This window comes from Lepidochelys olivacea, assembly GCF_965140295.1.
Source record: "Lepidochelys olivacea isolate rLepOli2 genome assembly, chromosome: 3".
In the NCBI taxonomy this organism is placed as follows: Eukaryota; Metazoa; Chordata; order Testudines; family Cheloniidae; genus Lepidochelys; species Lepidochelys olivacea.
Genome location: NC_140413.1, coordinates 77,100,963 through 77,122,098, shown reverse-complemented (window position 1 = coordinate 77,122,098; position 21,136 = coordinate 77,100,963). Strand labels below are relative to the sequence as shown.

General features: G+C 40.4%; 1 protein-coding gene across 2 annotated transcripts in view; it reads left to right on the top strand.

Moving 5' to 3' along the window:
- The window catches only part of ASCC3 (activating signal cointegrator 1 complex subunit 3), a 519,828-nt gene that overhangs the window by 478,394 nt on the left and 20,298 nt on the right, over nucleotides 1-21,136 (top strand). For both annotated transcript variants that reach the window (XM_084624580.1, XM_084624579.1), the window contains exon 37: nucleotides 12,349-12,573. In XM_084624580.1, coding sequence (XP_084480706.1) covers nucleotides 12,349-12,573 — 225 coding nt within the window. The remainder of the gene's footprint in view (nucleotides 1-12,348; nucleotides 12,574-21,136) is intronic.

Genomic DNA, 21,136 nt, shown 5'->3' with positions numbered 1-21,136 from the left:
ATGTACTTAAATGTAACGTCCCTCTAGGCGGGGAAATACCAAAGAAATCCATCACAGTATCCTTTAACTTCAAAAAGGGAAACTACACAAAAATAAGGAAGTTAGTTAAATGGAAATTAAAAGGAATAGTCATAAGAATGAAATGCCTGCAAGCTGCCTGGGAACTATTTAAAAATAGTAATAGAGGCTCATACTAAAAATTCAGAATCTATTCAAGCCATATCCTCTCCATACTGCTGTACGGCTGCAAAACATGTACGCTATGCTGCTCAGACTGGACAAAGGTGGAGGTTTTCTACACAAAATGTGAACGTCCTATATGGGGCATAAAGTGTAACAACTTCATTCGTAATGCAGACTTGAACGGTCGCTCCAGTCTACAGACTGCTGGGGCCATTGTCCACAGATAGCATCTTACGCTTTTTGGACATGTCACCAGAACGCCACAAGATGTTCCGGCAAACACCATTCTCTGGGTGGCTTGTAACGTCTGGGATAAAATTCCACCAACTGAAGGGTGTAGGTAGCCCAACGGCAGACCCCGTATTACATGGGTGCATCAAGTCTGTTCCGACATTGTACTCTTGGCTTGTCAAGCCCTTGCAGCCCCACAGGAATGGACCAAATGTCAAATTATCTCTGTGGCCGACTGTTGGCTAAGCATTGAAGAAGAAGAAGAATTAAATGTATACCCCCAATCAAAAAGGAAATTAAGAGAATCAAAAAAATGCTATCATGACTAAACAGAATAAAAGAGGCAGTTAGAGGCAAAGAGACATCCTTTAAAAATTGGAAATCTAATTCTATCAATGAAAATAGAAAGGAGCATAAACTCTGGCAAGTTGAGTGCAAAAGTTTAATTAGTCAGGCCAAAGAAGAATTTGAAGAGCAACTAGCAAAAGACCAAAAAAACTATCAGCAAAAAAAAAAATTCTAAGTACATCAGAAGCAGAAAGCCTGCCAAGCAATCAGCAGAGCCATTGGACAATCAAGGTGCTAGAAGAGCACTCAAGGAAGACAAAGCAGTTGTGGAGAAACTAAATTAATCCTTTGCATCAGTCTTCATTGCAAATGATCTGAGGGAGTTTGCCACATCTGAACCACTCTTTTTAGGGGACCAGTCTGAGGAATGGTCCAAAATTGAGGTGTCTCAATAAAGGAGGTTTTACAACAAATTGATATGTTGAACAGTAATAAGTCACCAGGACCAGATGCTATCCACCCGAGAGTTCTGCTGGAGCTCCAATGTGAAACTACAGAACTACTAACTAGGGTATGTAACCCACCGCTTAAATCAGCCTTGGTGCCAGATAACTGGAGGATAGCGAATGTAACTCTGATTTTTTTTTTAAAAGGCTCCAGAGGAGATCCTGGCAATTACAGGCTGGTAAACCTAGCTTCAGTACCAGCCAAATTGGTTGAAACTGTAGTAAAGTAGAGAATTATCAGACAGACAGATGAATACAATATGTTGTTTTTTTGTAAAGGGAAATCATGCCTCACCAATCTATGAGAATTCTTTGAGGGTGTGAAAAAGCATGTGGACAAGGGTAATGTAGCGTACTTGGACTTTCAGAAAGTCTTTGATAAGGTCCCTCACCAAAGGCTCTTAAACAAAGCTAACAGTCCTGAGATAAGAGAGAAGGTCCTCTCATAGCTCGGTAACTGGTTAAAAGATAGGAAACAAAGGGTGTTCAACATATTCATAAATGATCCGGAAAAGGGATTGAGCAGTGAGGTATCAAAGTTTGAGGACGATACTAAATTATTCAAGATAGTTAAGTTCACAGCTAGAGTTGCAAAGGGATGTCACAAAATTGGGTCACTGGGCAACAAAATGGTAGATGAAATTCATTGTTGATAAATTCAAAGTACTGCACATAATCCCAACTATACATACAAAGTGATGGGGTCTAAATTGGCTGTTCCCATTCAAGAAAGAGATCTTGGAGTCATTGTGGATAGTTGGTGAAAAACGCCTGCTCATTGTGCAGCAACAGCCAGAAAAGCTAACAACATTAGGAACCATTAGGAAAGGGTAGATAATAAGACAGGAAATATCACAATGCCATTATATAAATGCATGATGCTCCCACACTTTGAATACTGCATGCAGTTCTGGTCACACCATCTCAAAAAAGATATATTAGAATTGGAAAAGTACAGATGAGGACAACAAAAATGATTACGAGTATAGAACAGCTTGCATATGAGGAGAGACTAAGAAGACTGGGACTAAGAGGTGATATTATAAGAGGTCTATAAAATCATGAATGGTGTGGAGAAAGTGGATAAGGAAGTATTATTCACCCCTTTACATAACACAAGAACAAGGGGTCACCCAATGAAATTAATAGGTAGCAAGATTAAAACAAGCAAAAGGAAGTACTCTGTCACACAATGTTCCGTCAACTTGTGGAACTCATTGCCAGGGGAAGCTGTGAAGGCCAAAACTACAATTGGGTTCAAAAAGGAATTAGATAAGTTCATGGAGGATAGGTCCATCAATGGCTATTAGCCAAAATGGTCAGGGTTGCAACCCTGTGCTCAGGATGTCCATAAACTTCTGACTGCCAGAAGCTGGGACTGGATGACAGAGAATGAATCACTCGAAAATTACCTTCTTCTGTTCGTTCCCTCTGAAGCATCTGGCACCGGCCGCTGTCAGAAGACAGAATACTGAGCTACATGGACCATTTGTCTGGCCCAGTATTAATTAACACTTAATTAGTTAATTAAGATAGCTTGATTGACATATGACATTAAAAACTTTCCCCATCTTTTTTCTCATCATAACAGTTACTCCTTTATTAGTTTGCTTTAAAATTTTAATATTGGATAATTCATGGCAATTAATAAATAGTTATAGGTAGCAGATTTTTTTTTCTTTAACATTGGCTTGCTTAGACACAACAAATGTGTGTCAGGATATTTTTAAAAAATATTAAAGATATGTAATATTTGTGTTCACTTGATCAACCCAAAGAAAATAAACACAAATTCAGTTAGTCAATTCCATGGTGTTTACCAATATACTATTGCTTAAAAATAAATAAATAAAGACTACAACTTCAGTCCTGGAATGTGAGAAACTAATTTTGGGTTTTTTTAGAGCCTCATTGTTACAAATTAATCAACTGCTACTTAAAGTCTAGAACTCATTAACTTTTTAAGTTTTACTGTTCCATGACTGAATTTAAATTAAAACATAAAGCTTCTTTTTTGTTCCTATTGATCCTGTAATTGTCTACACTGCACAAGCATCCTCTTGTGTCTTAGTTAAATGTAGATAGCAGTGTGTGCTAGCTGCTTAAAAATAAAAAACTTCAATTTTACGGAAGATGTACGAGCAGTGTAAATCCACATTTCATCATTCATTTTATATGATGAGATTGAAATAACAGAGACTTGGTGGGATAACTCACATGCGTGGAGTACTGTCATGGATGGATATAAACTGTTCAGGAAGGACAGGCAGGGACGAAAAGGTGGGGGAGTTGCATTGTATGTAAGAGAGCAGTATGACTGTTCAGAGCTCCAGTATGAAACTGCAGAAAAACCTGAGAGTCTCTGGATTAAGTTTAGAAGCGTGAGCAGCAAGGGTGATGTTGTGGTGGGAGTCTGCTGTAGACCACGGACCAGGGGGATGAGGTGAATGAGGCTTTCTTCAGGCAACTAACGGAAGTTACTAGGTTGCAGGCCCTGGTTCTCATGGGAGACTTCAGTCACTCTGATATCTGCTGGGAGAGCAATACAGCAGTGCACAGACAATCCAAGAAGTTTTTGGAAAGTGTAGGGGACAATTTCCTGGTGCAAGTGCTGGAGGAACCAACTGGGGCAGAGCTCTTCTTGACCTGCTGCTCACAAACCGGGAAGAATTAGTAGGGGAAGCAAAAGTGGATGGAAACCTGGGAGGCAGTGACCATGAGATGGTCGAGTTCAGGATCCTGACACAAGGAAGAAAGGAGAGCAGCAGAATACGGACCCTGGACTTCAGAAAAGCAGACTTTGACTCCCTCAGGAACTGATGGGCAGGATCCCATGGGAGAATAACAGGAGGGGGAAAGGAGTCCAGGAGAGCTGGTTGTATTTTGAAGAATCCTTATTGAGGTTACAGGAACAAACCATCCCGATGTGTAGAAAGAATAGTAAATATGGCAGGTGACCAGCTTGGCCTCTCAGTGAAATCCTTGCTGATCTTAAATACAAAAAAGAATCTTATAAGAAGTGGAAGATTGGACAAATGACCAGGGAGGAGTATAAAAATATTGCTCAGGCATGCAGGAGTGAAATCAGGAAGGCCGAATCACACTTGGAGTTGCAGCTAGCAAGAGAAGTTAAGAGTAACAAGAAAGGTTTCTTCAGGTATGTTAGCAACAAGAAGAAAAGTCAGGGAAAGTGTGGGCCCCTTACCGAATGAGGAAGGCAACCTAGTGACAAAGGATGTGGAAAAAGCTAATGTATTCAATGCTTTTTTTGCCTCTGTCTTCACGAAGAAGGTCAGCTCCCAGACTCCTGCACTGGGCAGCCCAGCATGGGGAGGAGGTGACCAGCCCTTTGTGGAGAAAGAAGTGGTTCGGGACTATGTAGAAAAGCTGGACAAGCACAAGTCTATGGCGCCGGATGCACTGCATCCAAGAGTGCTAAAGGAATTGGCAGATGTGATTGCAGAGCCATTGGCCATTATCTTTGAAACCTCATGGCAATCGGGGGAGGAACTGGATGACTGGAAAAAGGCTAATGTAGTCCCCATCTTTAAAAATGGGTAGGAGGAGGATCCGGAGAACTACAGGCTAGTCAGTCTCAGCTCAGTCCCTGGAAAAATCATGGAACAGGTCCTCAAGGAATCAATTCTGAAGCACTTAGAAATGAGGAAAGTGATCAGGACATGTCAGCATGGATTCACCAAGGGCAAGTCATGCCTGACTAATCTAATTGCCTTCTGTGACAAAATAACTGGCTCTGTGGATGAGGGGAAAGCAGTGGATGTGTTTTTTACTTTAGCAAAGCTTTTGATACGGTCTCCCACAGTATTCTTGCCAGCAAGTTAAAGAAGTATGGGCTGGATGAATGGACTATAAGGCGGATAGAAAGCTGGATAGACCGTCGGGCTCAACAGGTAGCGATCAGTGACTTCCTGTCTAGTTGGCAGCCGGTATCAAGCAGAGTGCCTCAAGGGTCAGTCCTGGGGCCGGCTTTGTTCAATATCTTCATTAAGGATCTGGAGAATGGCGTGGACTGCACCCTTAGCAAGTTTGCAGACAACGCTAAACTGGGAGGAGTGGTAGATATGCTGTAGGATAGGGATAGGATACAAAGGGACCTAGACAAATTAGAGGATTGGACCAAAAGAAATCTGAGGAGGTTCAACAAGGACAAGTGCAGAGTCCTGCACTTAGGACGGAAGAATCTCATGCATTGCTACAGACTAGGGACCAAATGGCTAGGCAGCAGTTCTGCAGAAAAGGACCTAGGGGTTACAGTGGACAAGAAGCTGGATATGAGTCAACAGTGTGCCCTTGTTGCCAAGACGTATAAGTAGGGGCATTGTCAGCGTATCGAGGGACGTGATCATTCCCATCTATTCGACATTGGTGAGGCCTCATCTGGAGTACTGTGTCCAGTTTTGGGCCCCACACAACAAGAAGGATGTGGAAAAATTGGAAAGAGTCCAGCGGAGGGCAACAAAAATGATTAGGGGTCTGGAACACATGACTTATGAGAAGAGGCTGAGGGAACTGGGATTGTTTAGTCTGCAGAAGAGAAGAATGAGGGGGGATTTGATAGCTGCTTTCAACTACCTGAAAGGGGGTCCAAAGAGGATGGATCTAGACTGTTCTCAGTGGTAGCAGATAACAGAACAAGGAATAATAGTCTCAAGTTGCAGTGGGGGAGGTTTAGGTTGGATATTAGGAAAAATGTTTTCACTAGGAGGATAGTGAAGCACTGGAATCTCCTTCCTTAGAGGTTTTCAAGGTCAGGCTTGACAAAGCCCTGGCTGGGATGATTTAGTTGGGGATTGGTCCTGCTTTGAGCAGGAGGTTCGACTAGATGACCTCCTAAGGTCCCTTCCAACCCTGATATTCTATGATTTAAGCAAAATATGTTAGTAATTCTTGTGGGTTGAAGAAGAATCTGAAAAAATAAATAAGGGCCCAGTCCTATAAACACTACTAAGCTTGGTACTTCTTATCTTGAGTATCTACCATAAAGCTTAACGGGGCCACTCAAGACCCTATAGGTGATGATGTGTGTTTGTAGGATCAGGGTCTAACTCAGTAGCAAATGCTTGCAGGATCAGGCCCTAATTTGGGAATTGGCTGAGACTTTGATTTAAATGGGCCTTAGGTCTGGCCTTTAATAATTACACAACTATCAAAAGGATAAACTGGCTGAGAAACTCTCTGGCCCATTAATGTTGATTTTCAATACTTCTTGGAACGCTGGGGAAGTTTCAGAGGACTGAAAGAAAGCTGCTGATGTTCTAATATTTAAAAAGGGTACACAGCATGATCGCGGTAATTATAGATCTGTCAGCCTGATATTGATCTTGGGCAAAATAATAGAATGGTTGATAGGGGACTTGATTAATAAAGAATTAAAGGAGGGTGCTATAACTAACACCAATCAACATGGGTTTATGGAAAACAGAGTTGATCAAACTAACTTAATATCTTTTTTTGATGAGATTACAAGTTTCATTGATGAAGATAATTGTGTTGACATAATATACTTAGAGTTTTGTAAGGCATTCGCTTGGTACCACATGAAATTTTGATTAAGAAACTAGCTTGAAACAAAATCAACATGGCACACATCAAGTGGATTAAAATCTGGCTAACAGGTCTCAAAAGGTCGTTGAAAATTGGGAATCGTCATTGAGTGGGTGTGTTTCTAATGGGGTTCCCCAGTGCTTAGTTCTTGGCAATATGCTATTTAACGTGTTTATCAATGACTTGGAATAAAACATAAAATCATTACCAATCAAGTTTGCACATGGTACAAAGATTGGGGGAGTGATGATTAATGAAGAGGACGGATCACTAGTACAGAGTGATACGGATCACGAGGTAAATTGGGCGAAAGCAAGCAATATGCTTTCAGTATGGCCAAATGTAAGATCATACAACTAGGGGAACAAAATGTAGACAATACTTACAGGATTAGTGACTCTATCCTGGGAAGCAGTGACTGTGAAAAGGAATGGGCAATCTTGGTTGATAATCAGCTGATCATGAACTCCCAATGTAATACTGTGGCCAAAAAGGCTAATGGGATGTTTGGATGTATAAACAGGAGAATCTGAAGTAAGGAGGTTATATTATCTCTGTATTTTGGTACTGGTTAAACTATTACTGGAATACTAGTATTCAATTCTGGTGTTGAGTTTTTCAACATTCTTCCTGAGCTGTGGAGAGGATTCAGAGAAGAGCCACAAGAAAGATTAAAGGTTTGGAAAACATGCCTTAGAGTGGGAAATTCAAGGAGCTCAGTCTTGAATCAGAGAGAAGGTTAAGGAGTGATTTGATTGTAGTCTGTAATCCTCTACGTGGGGAAGAGAAATTTGTTAAAAGAGGGCTCTTACGTATAGCAGAAAAAGGTATAACAAGTGAATGGCTGGAAGTTAAAGCTAGACATATTTAGACTGGAAATAAGGGGCACATTTTTAACAGTAAGGGTAATTAACCATTGGAACAATTTACTAAGGGCTTTGGTGGATTTTCAATCACTGGAAAATTTTTTATAAAGATTAGATGTTTTTTCTAAAGGATATGCTCTGGCTCAAAGAGGAATTAATTCAAGGAAGTCCTATAGGCCATGTTATGTAGGAGGTCAAATTAGATTATCACAATGGTGCCTTTTGGCTTTATAGTCTATGGGTATAACATGTCTGTGAAGTTTTGTGCAGTTTCAGATGTGACATTTCCCACTAGTGAGAACAAGCCACTATTTGTAATCCCTCAGAAGCAAGCATGGAGTTGCAGGAACCAGGACCATTGGTCCATAGAGGTGATGTGGGGGAGGGGTTTAGGAGAGTCCCAGGCAGGTATTGGGAAGCTAGAGGAAGTGTTGAAGTAGCCTGAAGTTGGTAATGATGTTGGGGGTGTTTCTGATGTGAGTCTGGGGTTTATGGGTTCAGGGAGCAGTTAGGCGATCTTGGGCCATCCTCGGTAAGGGATCTTGGAGCAGCCTTCCCTCTTTTCTGCCCCTTTCAAATTGTTCCATGCCTTCTGTGTTGCCTTTTCGGGCCCTGATCTAAACTGTCCTCCCCATGCTGTCCCTTCAGCCCCTCCCACGCCTCCTGCCCCTTGCTGTCTAACCCATCTGTTCCTGCCACCTTCCCATCTCCCCAGTATCCCCTCCTTTTGATTGTGGGCTGCAGCTGCCACCTTAACCTCCTGGCTGATACCTTGTGTGGGTCCCACAAGGGGACCAGTAAGAGCAGAGGAAGAGAGGGAGGCAGCTTGGCTGCTTGAAATTCTTTGCCATCTCCAGGGCCAGAGGAAGATATTGTGGGTGAATCCCATAACATTCCAACAGGGCTGTGGGAGGTGCAACAGGGCTACAAATGTATGATTGTAATGTACACAATTAAAATCTGTAGTCAACTGCTGGTTATCATCCAAGAAGGTTATGCTTTGCAACAGGTGTTCATATAGATAGAGATTATATGGCATGTGAGCTGTAGCTACAATAGTACTGATTTAACGCAACGTCAGAGAAAAACAAGGAAAGGAAAAAAATGTATAGCAATGCTTTTTGGTCTAATTGTAAAGTTTGAACTAAGAAGTGTCATAACATTAAATTGTTATGCAACTTAATCCATTTAATCAGACCTTGAATTACGTACAGTATTCAAATAAAAGTAGTAAAATATATATATTTTGTACATTGCTTGGAATAGTTGAGTCTATAGCATTTGCAGAACAGATTGAGGTTTGTAATGAAAAGGGAAACAAAAATGGAAAATACTGAGTGAATAGCAGGACACATTTGAGGTGATTATGAAGGATGTTTCTTTATTCTGTTCTTTCTTGTGCTATCTGAAAACAGTAGCAGAGGGTTACAAGCAGAGTTCATCATAGGGTTGTCAATCACTGTCGTTTAACATTTGCAATGGAAGATGTCTTTATTCAAGGACAGCTGGGCAAATCAGAGAAACAGATTTGCAGTTAGTAGTCTGTCCAGCCTACACTAAACAAACAAGGACAGGGCAGACATACCGGCCTCTCACATAAAAATATAATGGACTCTGCTGACCTTGGTGCCCTCCATTCAGCTTTATTCCCAGTTGCATAAAAGCTTCGCTACCCATTCTCAATTTCCTTTAATTACCTACATGATGCAGATAAGAAAATGAACCTCACTTACTTACAGTCAGCAATCACACACAGGAAATTAAGTGGGCAAGTTGTTTGAAATAAGATGACTGTTTTGGAAGTAAATAAAACACATCGTACTGGGGAAAAACCAGTGAGAACGTATTTTTAGGAATACCAGTCAGTCTGGAATCGCCCAGCTGATCCTGCTCCTGTCTCCTGCTGCTGCTTGAAACTGCAAGGCAAAACTAAGTAAAGAATCTCCTTGGTAAATATTCTTTAAAATATCTTTGAAGGGGATGTGAGCTAAATAAAAGAGCCGAGCAAACATGCAACGTTCTATAGGGCTTTAAAAGATTGTGACCTTAGGTTTAGAGAATAAATGACCGCAGTTTTCACAAGAGATCTGGCAGAGACATCAAGGATTAAGCAGCAGTTGTCTTTGGTCAGTCTTCACTTTTAATCTGTTCTCAAAGTATGAAATAAATTAATGACACTGCTTTTATTTCTGATTATTCTTAAACTTTCTAGACTCGGTCAGTCTTTCACATTTACGTTACAGTATGTAAGTGTAATTTCAGTGTGCCATAAATGTAACTTGAAAATAATGTTAGTGGTGTTTATTATTAAACAGGCTAACAGTAGAACGTTTATCAAAGAAGTTCCAAAGGTGTCCTGTAAACTGGGACATAAATCAGGTGTTAAGCTACTATGAATTATGGTAGTCCACCAAGGTATACTAAAAAGAGCATTTTTTTCCCCTATATCTCACTCTGAATTATTTACCGTTGTGAACATGTAATTAGTATGGATTTGCAGGAAGTCTGATTGGAGACTAAAGCCCATAGTATCAAATCTGTAGTGCAAGATAGATACAAAACCCTGAATATTTTATCTTCAGTTTCAGTCTCTTTGCTGAATCCACAGTTATGAAGGCATTCTCCTTTTATTACAGCATTGTCTTTCAGACTACCAAAATGTTCCTTGACCCAGTTGCTAAAAGGAATCTGTTTGCTTTAATTACAGGCACAAAAGACATCACATATTTATTTGATTTGCAAAATTTCATACTTTTAGGAAATTATGAAATCCTTCCCATACCAAACAGAGTAGATGCGCTTGGTGCATGTGAACAGTGAAGAAAAGGAATCCTCCCCAATTCTAAGTCCTAGAACTACAGTAGAGCCACGCAGTGGCCAAAGCTACAATTTGGAGGATGCAGTATTCCTGCTGCTGGATTCCCAGTCCACTTGGGACAGTTGATTAGTACACTACAAGATTCACCAGCCCTGCCCTTGCTACTAGCCCCGCCTGTCCCTAGCTCATCCCTAAAAGCTTGCATGCAGACACACAGGGAACTCCTGTTGTTACTCAGGGCCCCTGTGCAGGTTCCAGAAAGCCCTTGCACACACATCAGTTGCAAAGCATAGCCAGCATGTGTGCCCCTCTACAAGGCACAGAAGAGAGGTAGTGTTTAACCCCTAGTAATTAGTTTGCAGTTTTAAGAATCTTTTAGACATTGATCATCTATTGCTTGGACGTTAAATATTTGTAATATTTAAAATAAACAGACTAGAGTTGTTAGACTGATTTCAAACCCACTGTGTGTCTTGAATGTGTAAAGAAAAGCAGAAACATTTGGATATTCTTTGAAAAATGAAAATGTGCATTACTGACTGTTTGCTTTAAGTCTAAGATGGGCTTCATTACATCACTTTATGGGCCATTTAGGGTGATAGATGACCTCTATTAGGTTATGTAGTAGATCTCAAATACTGTATTTGACTAATGGGCATATTTCAGTACTTACTATGAAATCTGCCCTATTCTGCTGTAATATAAAGATCAGATATATAAAGAGTATTTCAAACACTTGAATGGTTCCTGAATATTTTAACAAACTTTTTTTCTTACTAGCATCTTTTTTTTATTTTATAAAGGAATAAGCAAAAGGATGTTTAAACATCACTAGCCAAAATGGTGGTTTTTAGCAAAATCTCAGCTATATACTCTGTCAAGGCTGAATCCCCACTCTGGTACTTGGAGTGCAGAAGGTGGGGGCCCGCAAGGATTCTAAAAATTAATACTTGCTGTTCCAGGCTTGTATTAAACTCCCAAGGTTACAGCTTCTCTCTGACCTTGGCTTGGTAAATGCTGCCACCACCCAGGAAGGAGCACTTGGGAATTTTTCTCTGTCAGGTACCCTCAAGCCCTTTCACCCCACCCACTACCCCCACCTGAGAAAGAAAACAAAGGAAATTAGCTGTGGCTACCAGCTAATCAAACAACATATGCACAAACCTCTTAGGGACACACAAATCCAATCCTGTTCTTTAAAAAGGTAAAATTTATTAAAAACAAAAAGAAAGGAAATACATTTTGAATTTAGGCTTTTTGCTCGATCTTAAAAGAAACAATTACAAAAATTAAGTATCAAGATATCTCTCTTGAGGTTCAGCTTAAAGGTTACAAGCAAAACAAAAGCATCTGGGATTAGCACAGAGGAGATCCACAAGCCAAAATAAGAAATAAACCTGATAGCATCTAACTAAACATTCCCTATCCAAATTATTTCTTCTAGGTATGGAAGATACTTTTTCATACCTGGTTCAAACCTTACAAAGCATTTTTGCTTATAGCATTGCTGCTACATTTTCCTGCAGCCCAGAGAACAACAGACAAAGGAAAAGTTTCTTTCCCAATTTTAAAAAGTTCTACCTTCCCATTGGCTCTTTTGGTCAGGTGCCTTCCTTTTCTTTTCCTAGGGGACTTCTTTAACCCTTTACAGGTAAAGCAAGCAGAGAAAAGCTACCAAGAAGGATTTTGTAGCTAACTGGCTGGCTGGGTGTCCATCAAAGGGAGCTACCCCACCACTTTATTTATTACATACTTTGATTTCCATGTAGTTTATTATAAATGTCCTAAAAGAAGCACAGTGCAAAATAGTTCTACTGAATTGCAATTGCTTTCTTGCATTTTATGTACTAAAAAACCTATTTTGCCTCCTTTTTAATTTTTTTTTGTTAAGGATGCTGAAGAGTATGCAGATCTTCCAGTGAGACACAATGAAGATCAGATGAACAATGAGTTGGCAAAACATCTTCCCATTGAAGTCAATCCTCATTCATTTGACAGTTCCCACACAAAAACACATCTGCTGCTGCAAGCCCATTTTAGTCGTGCCATGCTGCCTTGCCCAGACTATGCTACTGATACCAAGACAGTGTTGGACCAATCTATAAGAATATGTCAGGTACAGTAATCCATTTCGTACTTTATCTGATGCTTTATTCTTTGGCATTAATGTGTTAGAATATTTTTTTGGTCCAGGAAAAATCCACTTTGTTTTCTGGAGATGTATTGCAATATGATTTTGTTGAGGACTGGAACCACCTCAGACACAAATTTATTTAGAAAGTGACCAAATGCCCACAACATTACAGAACTGAACGTAAATAAAGATCAAACTGAATGGCAATAGATATTGGTACTGGTTTGAAAGAGACAGTTGTTGCCACTGGTTTCACTACTTCCACCAACACTAACTTTCAGTATTGTTAATGCCGAGTACATAGGTGCTGACTCTGTGGGTGTTAACAATCTAATTTTAGATGAGATTTTCAGTTGCTATATTCTCCAGTTGTCAACTACGACAGGGCTGGAAGAGCAGGTTGCCACTATCCAAACTGATTTTAAACCACTCTCCAGGTTTGTGACTTTTGCAGTTCCACAAAAAGCCCATACCCCCAGGCATTCTAATTTGACCATAAAGAAAACCCATAACACACAACCACATGCACAACTGTCCCCATCAAGGACATTTTAGAGCATCAGTATAAATCTGGAATAGAGTAAAAGGAATATTTACACAGTTCTGTGGGGCAGGTAAAGTGCAGCTGTAGTTTGAAGCAGAAATAGGCCAGCTTCTACCTGCTATTTCTAAAGAGGAAGAAAAGTATTGTGGTTAAAATACAGGACTCAGACTCAGGAGATTGGCATTCAGTTCTTGTGTGACCTTGGACAAACCTCTTAATCTGTCTCTGGCTCAGTTCCCCATCTGCGAAACATAGGGATAGCAATATTTCTCTTGTCTTGTCTACTTAGATTATAAGATCCTGAGGGTGGTCTTACTATTTGTATGTACAGCATATAGCACAGGTAATCTGATTGCAGGCCGCGAGACATTTTGCTAACGTTGACCGTCCGCAAGCATGGCCTCCCGCTGCTCCCATTGGCCAGGAATGGCAAACCGCAGCCACTGGGAGCTACGGGGAGGCCATGCCTGCGGATGGTCAATGTCAGCAAAATGTCTCGCAGCCCATAATCCGATTACCCTAATGGGCCGCAGGTTGCCCGCCACTGATCTAGCATAAGTAGGTCCAGATCTTCATTGTGCCTTTAGGCACTGTTCTAATACAAATAAGTAATAAGAGTCATTTTATTGGCTGTGCCAAGCTGCCAAAATGTAAAACCAGTTCATGAGAGAGGTCCCATGGCAACACTCCTCCCAAAGAAGGTGTGCCATTGTCTGATAAGGGTAATAAGCAAATCATATCACAGATATTTTTATTTCTGTAGCCAGAAACTTGGCAAACAGGTTTTGAAAGGAACCCCACTCCCTATATTTCTAATTACTAAAACAAAGGTGATGAAGATTTATTTTAAAGAGAAATTCTTTTTCTTTAAACTTTGATTATGAACGGAGTCCACAGGATAGACATCATTAGTTAGGTCAGAAATTTCACTTCAATTTCATATAAAGCACGTAATTCATTTAAATAATATTTTGTCATATCCATGAGTTTTTACTACATAGAAAGTTAGGAAAAAAAATGAACTAAAGATCTTTTTAGTTATTTTTAGTACAAATATTTGTACTAATGTGCTAATCCCTATCACAGGATAGGGATTTTTTAAAACTGTTGTCACTTTTTAAAAATGAAGTATTCAGGAGTTACATTCAGCAGAAAAAAAAGTTCCTGAACAATATCTTACTATAACAGAACCTGTTTGTGCCTTTGTCCTCTACCCATAGATATTGATATATACACAGCCATATGAGGCAGGAAAGAAAGAGCGAGAAAAAAGGGAGAAAAACATTTTTGTGTTTTGAAACTGTCACGTGGTTTACCTCTCTTGGGAGAATATTTGCTTCATCTTATTAGTCATGGTTTCCAAACGAAGGTTAAAGTTCCTAAAGCTTAAACAATAGACAGAGTTACACTTTCCGTACTGGTTGTTACCTTTTTCCCTAGCATTGACCTGTTGATGAACTCTGGGTCAACGGGGGTGGAGAAAAAAGATCTTAGTTGTGAGAAAGGAACTGATCGGAGAAGGATCAGTTGATAATTTGTGTGTGTGTGTATAGTTCTTTCTTTCTCTCTTTCTTTCTTTCTCTCTCTCTCTCTCTCTATGTGTGTGTGTGTGTGTGTAAACCACTGTGGGGAGGGGCAGAGGCGACATCAGGAGTCAAACTGGTCAGATTGTGACAGCTCAGTGAGCCATTATTTTTTCCTAGAGGCTTTCTTCTTGTGTTCAAGATGCTAAGCTTTTATTTATTTACTTATTTTTAAAAAGACTCCAGCTGTCAAGTTTGTGCAGATAACCTTCAAGATGTGAACAAAATGTAAACTGATGGAGTGAAGCCTGCCATTGGGCACATCATAGAATATCACGGTTGGAGGGGAGCTCAGGAGGTCATCTAGTCCAACCCCCTGCTCAAAGCAGGACCAATCCCCAATTTTTGCCCCAGATCCCTAAATGGCCCCCTCAAGGATTGAACTCACAACCCTGGGTTTAGCAGGCCAGTGCTCAAACTGCTGAGCTATGGTGGGCTCCCCACAGCAGTGCTGCATTGGTGCTCCAGGGAGCGAATGAAGCGCCATTGGAGGAGAATTTCAAATGCTTATGTCTCAGCAGAGAGGCCCTGAACTCCCACTCCATCTCATGCCCACTGCAGAATGGAAGATCCCTACTTTCCACCCCCACATACAAGCCTCTTTAAACTCAAGTCTCCCACATGTTTCTCACCCACTCCATCATTCCTTCTGTCTCTGAGCCTGCCCTTTAGTTCTTAGGCCTTGTCTACACTACCGCTTAAGTCGATGTAAGTTACGTTGCTCAGGGGTGTGAAAAAACCACCCCCCCAAGTGACGTAATTTACATCAACTTAACACAGTGTCTGCACCACGCTATGGAAGTGGGAGAGACACTCTCGCCAACATAGCTTCCATCTCTCATTGAGGTGGATTAATTACGTCAACTGGAGAGCATGCTTTCATCAACGTAGCGTGTCTTCACCAAACGCACTAAATCGATTTAGCTCGGCAGTGAAGACAAGTGATCTATCGGGGATCGATTTATCGCATCTAATCTAGACGTGATAAATCGATCCCGGAACGCGCTCCCCGTCGACGCCGGAACTCCAGCTCGGAAGAGGCAGAAGCAGAGTCGATGGGGGAGTGGCAACAGTCAATTCACTGCCATCCTCACGGCCAGGTAAGTCAACCTAAAATACGCCGACTTCAGCTATGCTGTTTGCATAGCTGAAGTTGCGTATCTGAGGTTTACCCCCTCTTCCCCCGCTAGTGTAGACCAGGGCTAAGTTTTCCTTCTCCTCTTTCAAGACAGGTGTCTTTAAACAAAGGTATCGTATTTAGTGGTCATTATATAGACCCATAGATTCTAAAACCAGAAGGAACCACTGTGATCATCTAGTCTGACCTTCTGTATACCAAAGGCAATGGAACTTCCCCCAAAAATATATATTGCAATTCCCATGAGTCTGCTGTTTTCCTGGATCCTTCAGGGACCAACAAATGTTCACTTCCATCTTGGGATAATTTCTTTTAAGACTGAATGTCCCCTGATCTCTTTTAAAGTTTAATTTCTGTTACAAAAGCCTCTTTCAGAGTAAGCAACGGTAAATATGTTCAAACAAGCTTATTTTCATTTAGGTACAGGTCTAAAACCCTTCACTTTCCCAATCCAAAGTGCTTGCAGCCTTTATCATAAAATTGCTTTTCTTGAAACAGAGATTTCTTCTGCCCCTTTAAACGTTTTGTTTTTTTATATTACAGTTCTATGTTGAAATATGCTCAAGATGGAAAACAAATTCATAAGCTCAAATGTCAGTTAAAGAGCTTATTCCCCCACCAAAAATAATCTGGTTCCAGCAGTCTTACTGCTGTCCCAGTAAAGAAATACAATTGTTGCTGTAGAAAGGGGGACAAACATGTTTCACTATAGCCTTGCTATGATTGATATCATTTAGACATTGGGTTTAGTTCATTGTAACAAGGTGTTTGTTACAGTGAAATTTGTCATATACTTACCTGGGACTGGGCGAGGGGCATGTGGTGTCCATTCCTATTTGCTGCACAAATCCCGGGAATGTTGTTGTGTGGTCTTCCTGGCAGCTGAATGACAGCTTTGGCAGTTAATGGCTTTGGGGTCATTGATGGGGCTTCAGGAATTTTCTGTATGAAAGGCTGTGCCCCACATTTAAAAGTAAGAGACGAGGACTAATGAAGGCACTTCCAGTGAGAGGAAGGATGGATTTAGGCTTGAGGCATAGGACTGAGGCCTGGGAGATCTGGGTTCAGTTTCCAGCACTGCTACAGACGTCTTGTTTGATCTTGAGTAAATCACCTCATCTCTCTCTGTCTGTGTCCCAGCTGTAAAAAGGGGATATTACTCCATTTTTCCTACTCTTTGTCTGCCTTTTCTATTCAAATTGTTCCTGACCCAAAGAACTCAGTCTTTTGCTATGTGTAATGTACAGCATCTAGTACAATAGTAATTAATTTCAGCTAAGTCTCTGGACATTACCATAACACAAATAATTGTTTTTAAAATTATCTCTGCATGGTCTTCATATGTCCCATTCTCCACTCCCATCCTGCTTCACTAAAAGAGGACATATGGCTCTGTGGAATAGTGCTGAACATGCCAACAGTTGCATGACAACTTGATATTTCTTCAGAAAGACAATGGTGAGGGTAATATCAACTATTGGTGAGAGAGACAAGGTTTTGAGCTTACACCGAGCTCTTTTTCAGGTTCTGTGCCTGCCAGGTCCTGAAGAAGAGCTCTGTATAAGCTCATAAGCTTGTCTTTCTCACCACAGAAGTTGGTCCACTATATTACCGCACCCACCTTGTCACTAATATCCTGGGACACCGACATGACTACAACTACACTGCCTACAACAAAGGATTGTGATGAAGACCATTATAGTAGAAGACAAAATTTGTGTTTATTCTAACTAAATGATTCATCTAATATTTTGATAGTGTAGTAGTATTGCTTATTATTTTAAAAGCAATGCCCCATCTTTGTTCCTGTTCCTGATTTAATAATATGTGAAATAGAATAAATCTAATCTCCTTTTTGCTTCTCTTATCAAGCCCTATACTTTCTGGCTGTGTATTCGGTGATCAGCTCTTACTCTCCTGTTCTGAAACTACCTACTATATTTGTATTAATTGAAATGGATAATTGAGATAGTAATACAATCCATCTCATATTCAGCAGGGCAGTCACTTTCACTGAGAAATAATATGACAGCAGCTGGCTTTGCATTTGGATTGGCTACGAGCCTCCACTTGTAATGTAATCGTTGATAAAACATTTTAGTATTTCCAGGGAGTAGGACTGCCATGGAGCTCAGCCTTAACCTTTGAAGAGTGTTTGCCTATGGATGTGTTAAGCACATCTCAGTAGGATACCTGTACATTGAGAGAAGACAGAAGAGAAGTCAGATTTGGAATTGTAGACAGAAGTACAGTTTGCAGTGAGAAATATGCACATCCCTTAACTGAGTAACCATGGGATTGTAGTACCGTAACCCGAACTGTTTATCGCTGTTTTGTTATCCCTTTGCTATCTCGTGTCCAAACTTAGAGTATAAGACCTTCAGGGCAGGGACCTTAGTTCCTTGTTTAAACTGTGAGGCCTAGCACACTTTGGGGTACTGTAAAATAATGAATAATAATAACCTTATGGTAATTGCCTTGGATCTTTTGCATTAGCTGTCTCAGAAAGCACCTTAAAAATATGACAGAAACAAGTATTCTGCCCCATTTAACTAAATTTAACATATACACTACCTTTGTACACACAAGTATCTTGACAGGTTTCAGAGTAACAGCTGTGTTAGTCTGTATTCGCAAAAAGAAAAGGAGTACTTGTGGCACCTTAGAGACTAACCAATTTATTTGGGCATAAGCTTTCGTGAGCTACATCCGATGAAGTGAGCTGTAGCTCACGAAAGCTTATGCTCAAATAAATTGGTTAGTCTCTAAGGTGCCACAAGTACTCCTTTTCTTTTCACAAGTATCTTGTGACTCACCGGATTCAGTGACGTGCTTTAGAGGGACCTATGTCTAGCACTCCTCAGCTGGAAGATAGGTTGCTGTCATATCAGCACATTTGTGATCAGCAGAGGTGCCTGAATCATAGTCCTGCACATATAAGACAGAGACTGTGCCCCTCCACTTTAGAGCTTGCTTTCCCCATTACCTTCATCATTAAGAGCCCTAGTTTTAGAGCATGTTCCAAAGTCCATTTGTTTTCCTTAGTTGTGGAGAAGTGGGAAGGCTCTGATAGGAGATCTTAAAGATCTTAAGTATGTTTATAGCTGCTGTGTTATTGCTGGTTGCTGTAGATAATGTGATTAGTGGATGAAGAGAGGCAGCTACAGGAGCGGTCTATTTTATGGTTGTATATTTAAGAATTGTTGAGAAGTGCCTGGAGCAAGGGATAGTCACTCCATTTTAATGGATGTGTGTATTACTAAAAATAAATAGGGCCTTTGAAGGAGGGAAAGGAGGAGAAAAATTAAATAAACTTTAAAATATAGACAAAATTTCTGAAACACATTCATTTAGCCAGTACATATACTGTGTATGAATGTGTGTAGCACACCGATGGTGGTAGCTGAATTCAGTCATCATTGTAATACTAGCTGCTTCCACATTTGGACTGATATTATCCTAGCTCAGAAGGGCAGAAGCAACAGAGTAATGAAAACCCTTCACCTAGGATGTGTGCTGCACTGATCGTGTTCATTTACAGATAATAAACACACATGTGTAGTGCTGTAGAGGGAGTACCTCTGCATACAAGATGTTCAGGGGAACTTACATGCCAGCTCTCTTTAGAGAGGTAATTTATTTTGTATGCCTATGATATTTTTTTTAACCTGTTTTTTTGTTTTTGGTTTGGGGGGAAGGGGAGCACACCATAGATAAACTTGTAAACTGTTGTATGGCAGCACTTGGTGACAGTTTAATGATGATATGGTGCTGCTTATGTACAATCCCTCCCCCACCCATAACAAACCTTTTCCCAGTTGGGGCTGGAGGAAATGACTAATGCTTAACCCATTTGTGTGATCAATTCACTTAAGCAGCTACTGTGAAATGTTAATCACAACTTTAATTTGTACTGCATTAGCATTTTGATTAACTTGTAGGCTTGCTAGCACACTTGAAGCACTTTTACTCATACTTACTGCTCGGAAATGACTTTTTGATTAATTAAGTTTGTTAGACAGCAGCTGAGCTTCCTGAATGCTAACCTTATGGGGCCAAAAGTTCAGGAGAAAGTAACTGTGAACAACTGCTGCTGTTGAAAAAAAATTCTTATAAATGCACTTAAAATATTTTAATTATTGACAAAATATTGTACTATTACTTGGAAATTGACCTTAACCTTTAAAAAGGGCATATTTATCTTGAGAAAATGACTGTAGCTTTTTGCTGCACTCAGTATGCTGGTGTAAGCTCTGAAATTGGATATAATGGTATCTTTAAGAACTTGGAGCTTGTTTATATTGGTGAGAGTGGGTTTTCATTGCCATGGGAATTTTTCAAAAGTACTTTATTGTGCTGTTGGGTTGATCAGCATAGTACAGTATATCAATTTATAAATTAATAACAATTTAAGAATAAATTGGATTTCTGGAACTTAACAAATTTTTGACCAATTGGATAAAATACTGTAATGTTCATGTTCCCAGTATCGCAATCCATGGCTGGATCTATCTCTGTTAAACTGTTTAAAGCAAAACCAGTAAGAAACTTAGAATGTTGTGCTCAACCAAATATATACAATAGATCAGTGGTTCCCAAACTTGTTCCGCTGCTTGTGCAGGGGAAGCCCCTGGCGGGCCAGGCCAGTTTGTTTACCTGCTGCATCCACAGGTTCAGCCGATCGCGGCTCCCAGTGGCCGTGGTTCGCTGGTCCAGGCCAATGGGAGCTGCTGGAAGCAGTGCAGGCCGAGGGACTTTCCCTGCACAAGCGGCGGAACAAGTTTGGGAACCACTGCAATAGATGATCAATGCCTTCCATAGTTCAGATCACATTGATAATATTACTTTAGAGACTGAAGTAGCAAGATAGAGGGTCTTATAAAGCATCTGGGAAGGTCTTAGTTGGCATGCATCAGAGAGACTTTCAAGGAGGTGGGGGATGGAAAAGAGCATGTGTAGTAATGGGTGGCAAAGCAGGTGGAGGAGGGAGGCGAAAATGTGTGAAAGAGATGGGTTACAGAGAATAATGTAAGAGGAGTGCCATCTGCCCTACTGGCTGCATTCCTATTAACTGCAAATAAGGTAAGCCATCTTTTCCTCTGAGACTATAGCTATACAGGTATACAATTCCAAAACTGCATTTGAAAAAAAAAAGTATTTAACTTTTGCAGAGCAAAAGTTATTACATTTTTTTTCTCAAAAGTTATCTTCTTAGGCCCAGTACTCTGAGGTAGAGCTGGCCGAAAAAAGAGAATCCCTTTCCGTGAAAATTTTCGTGCT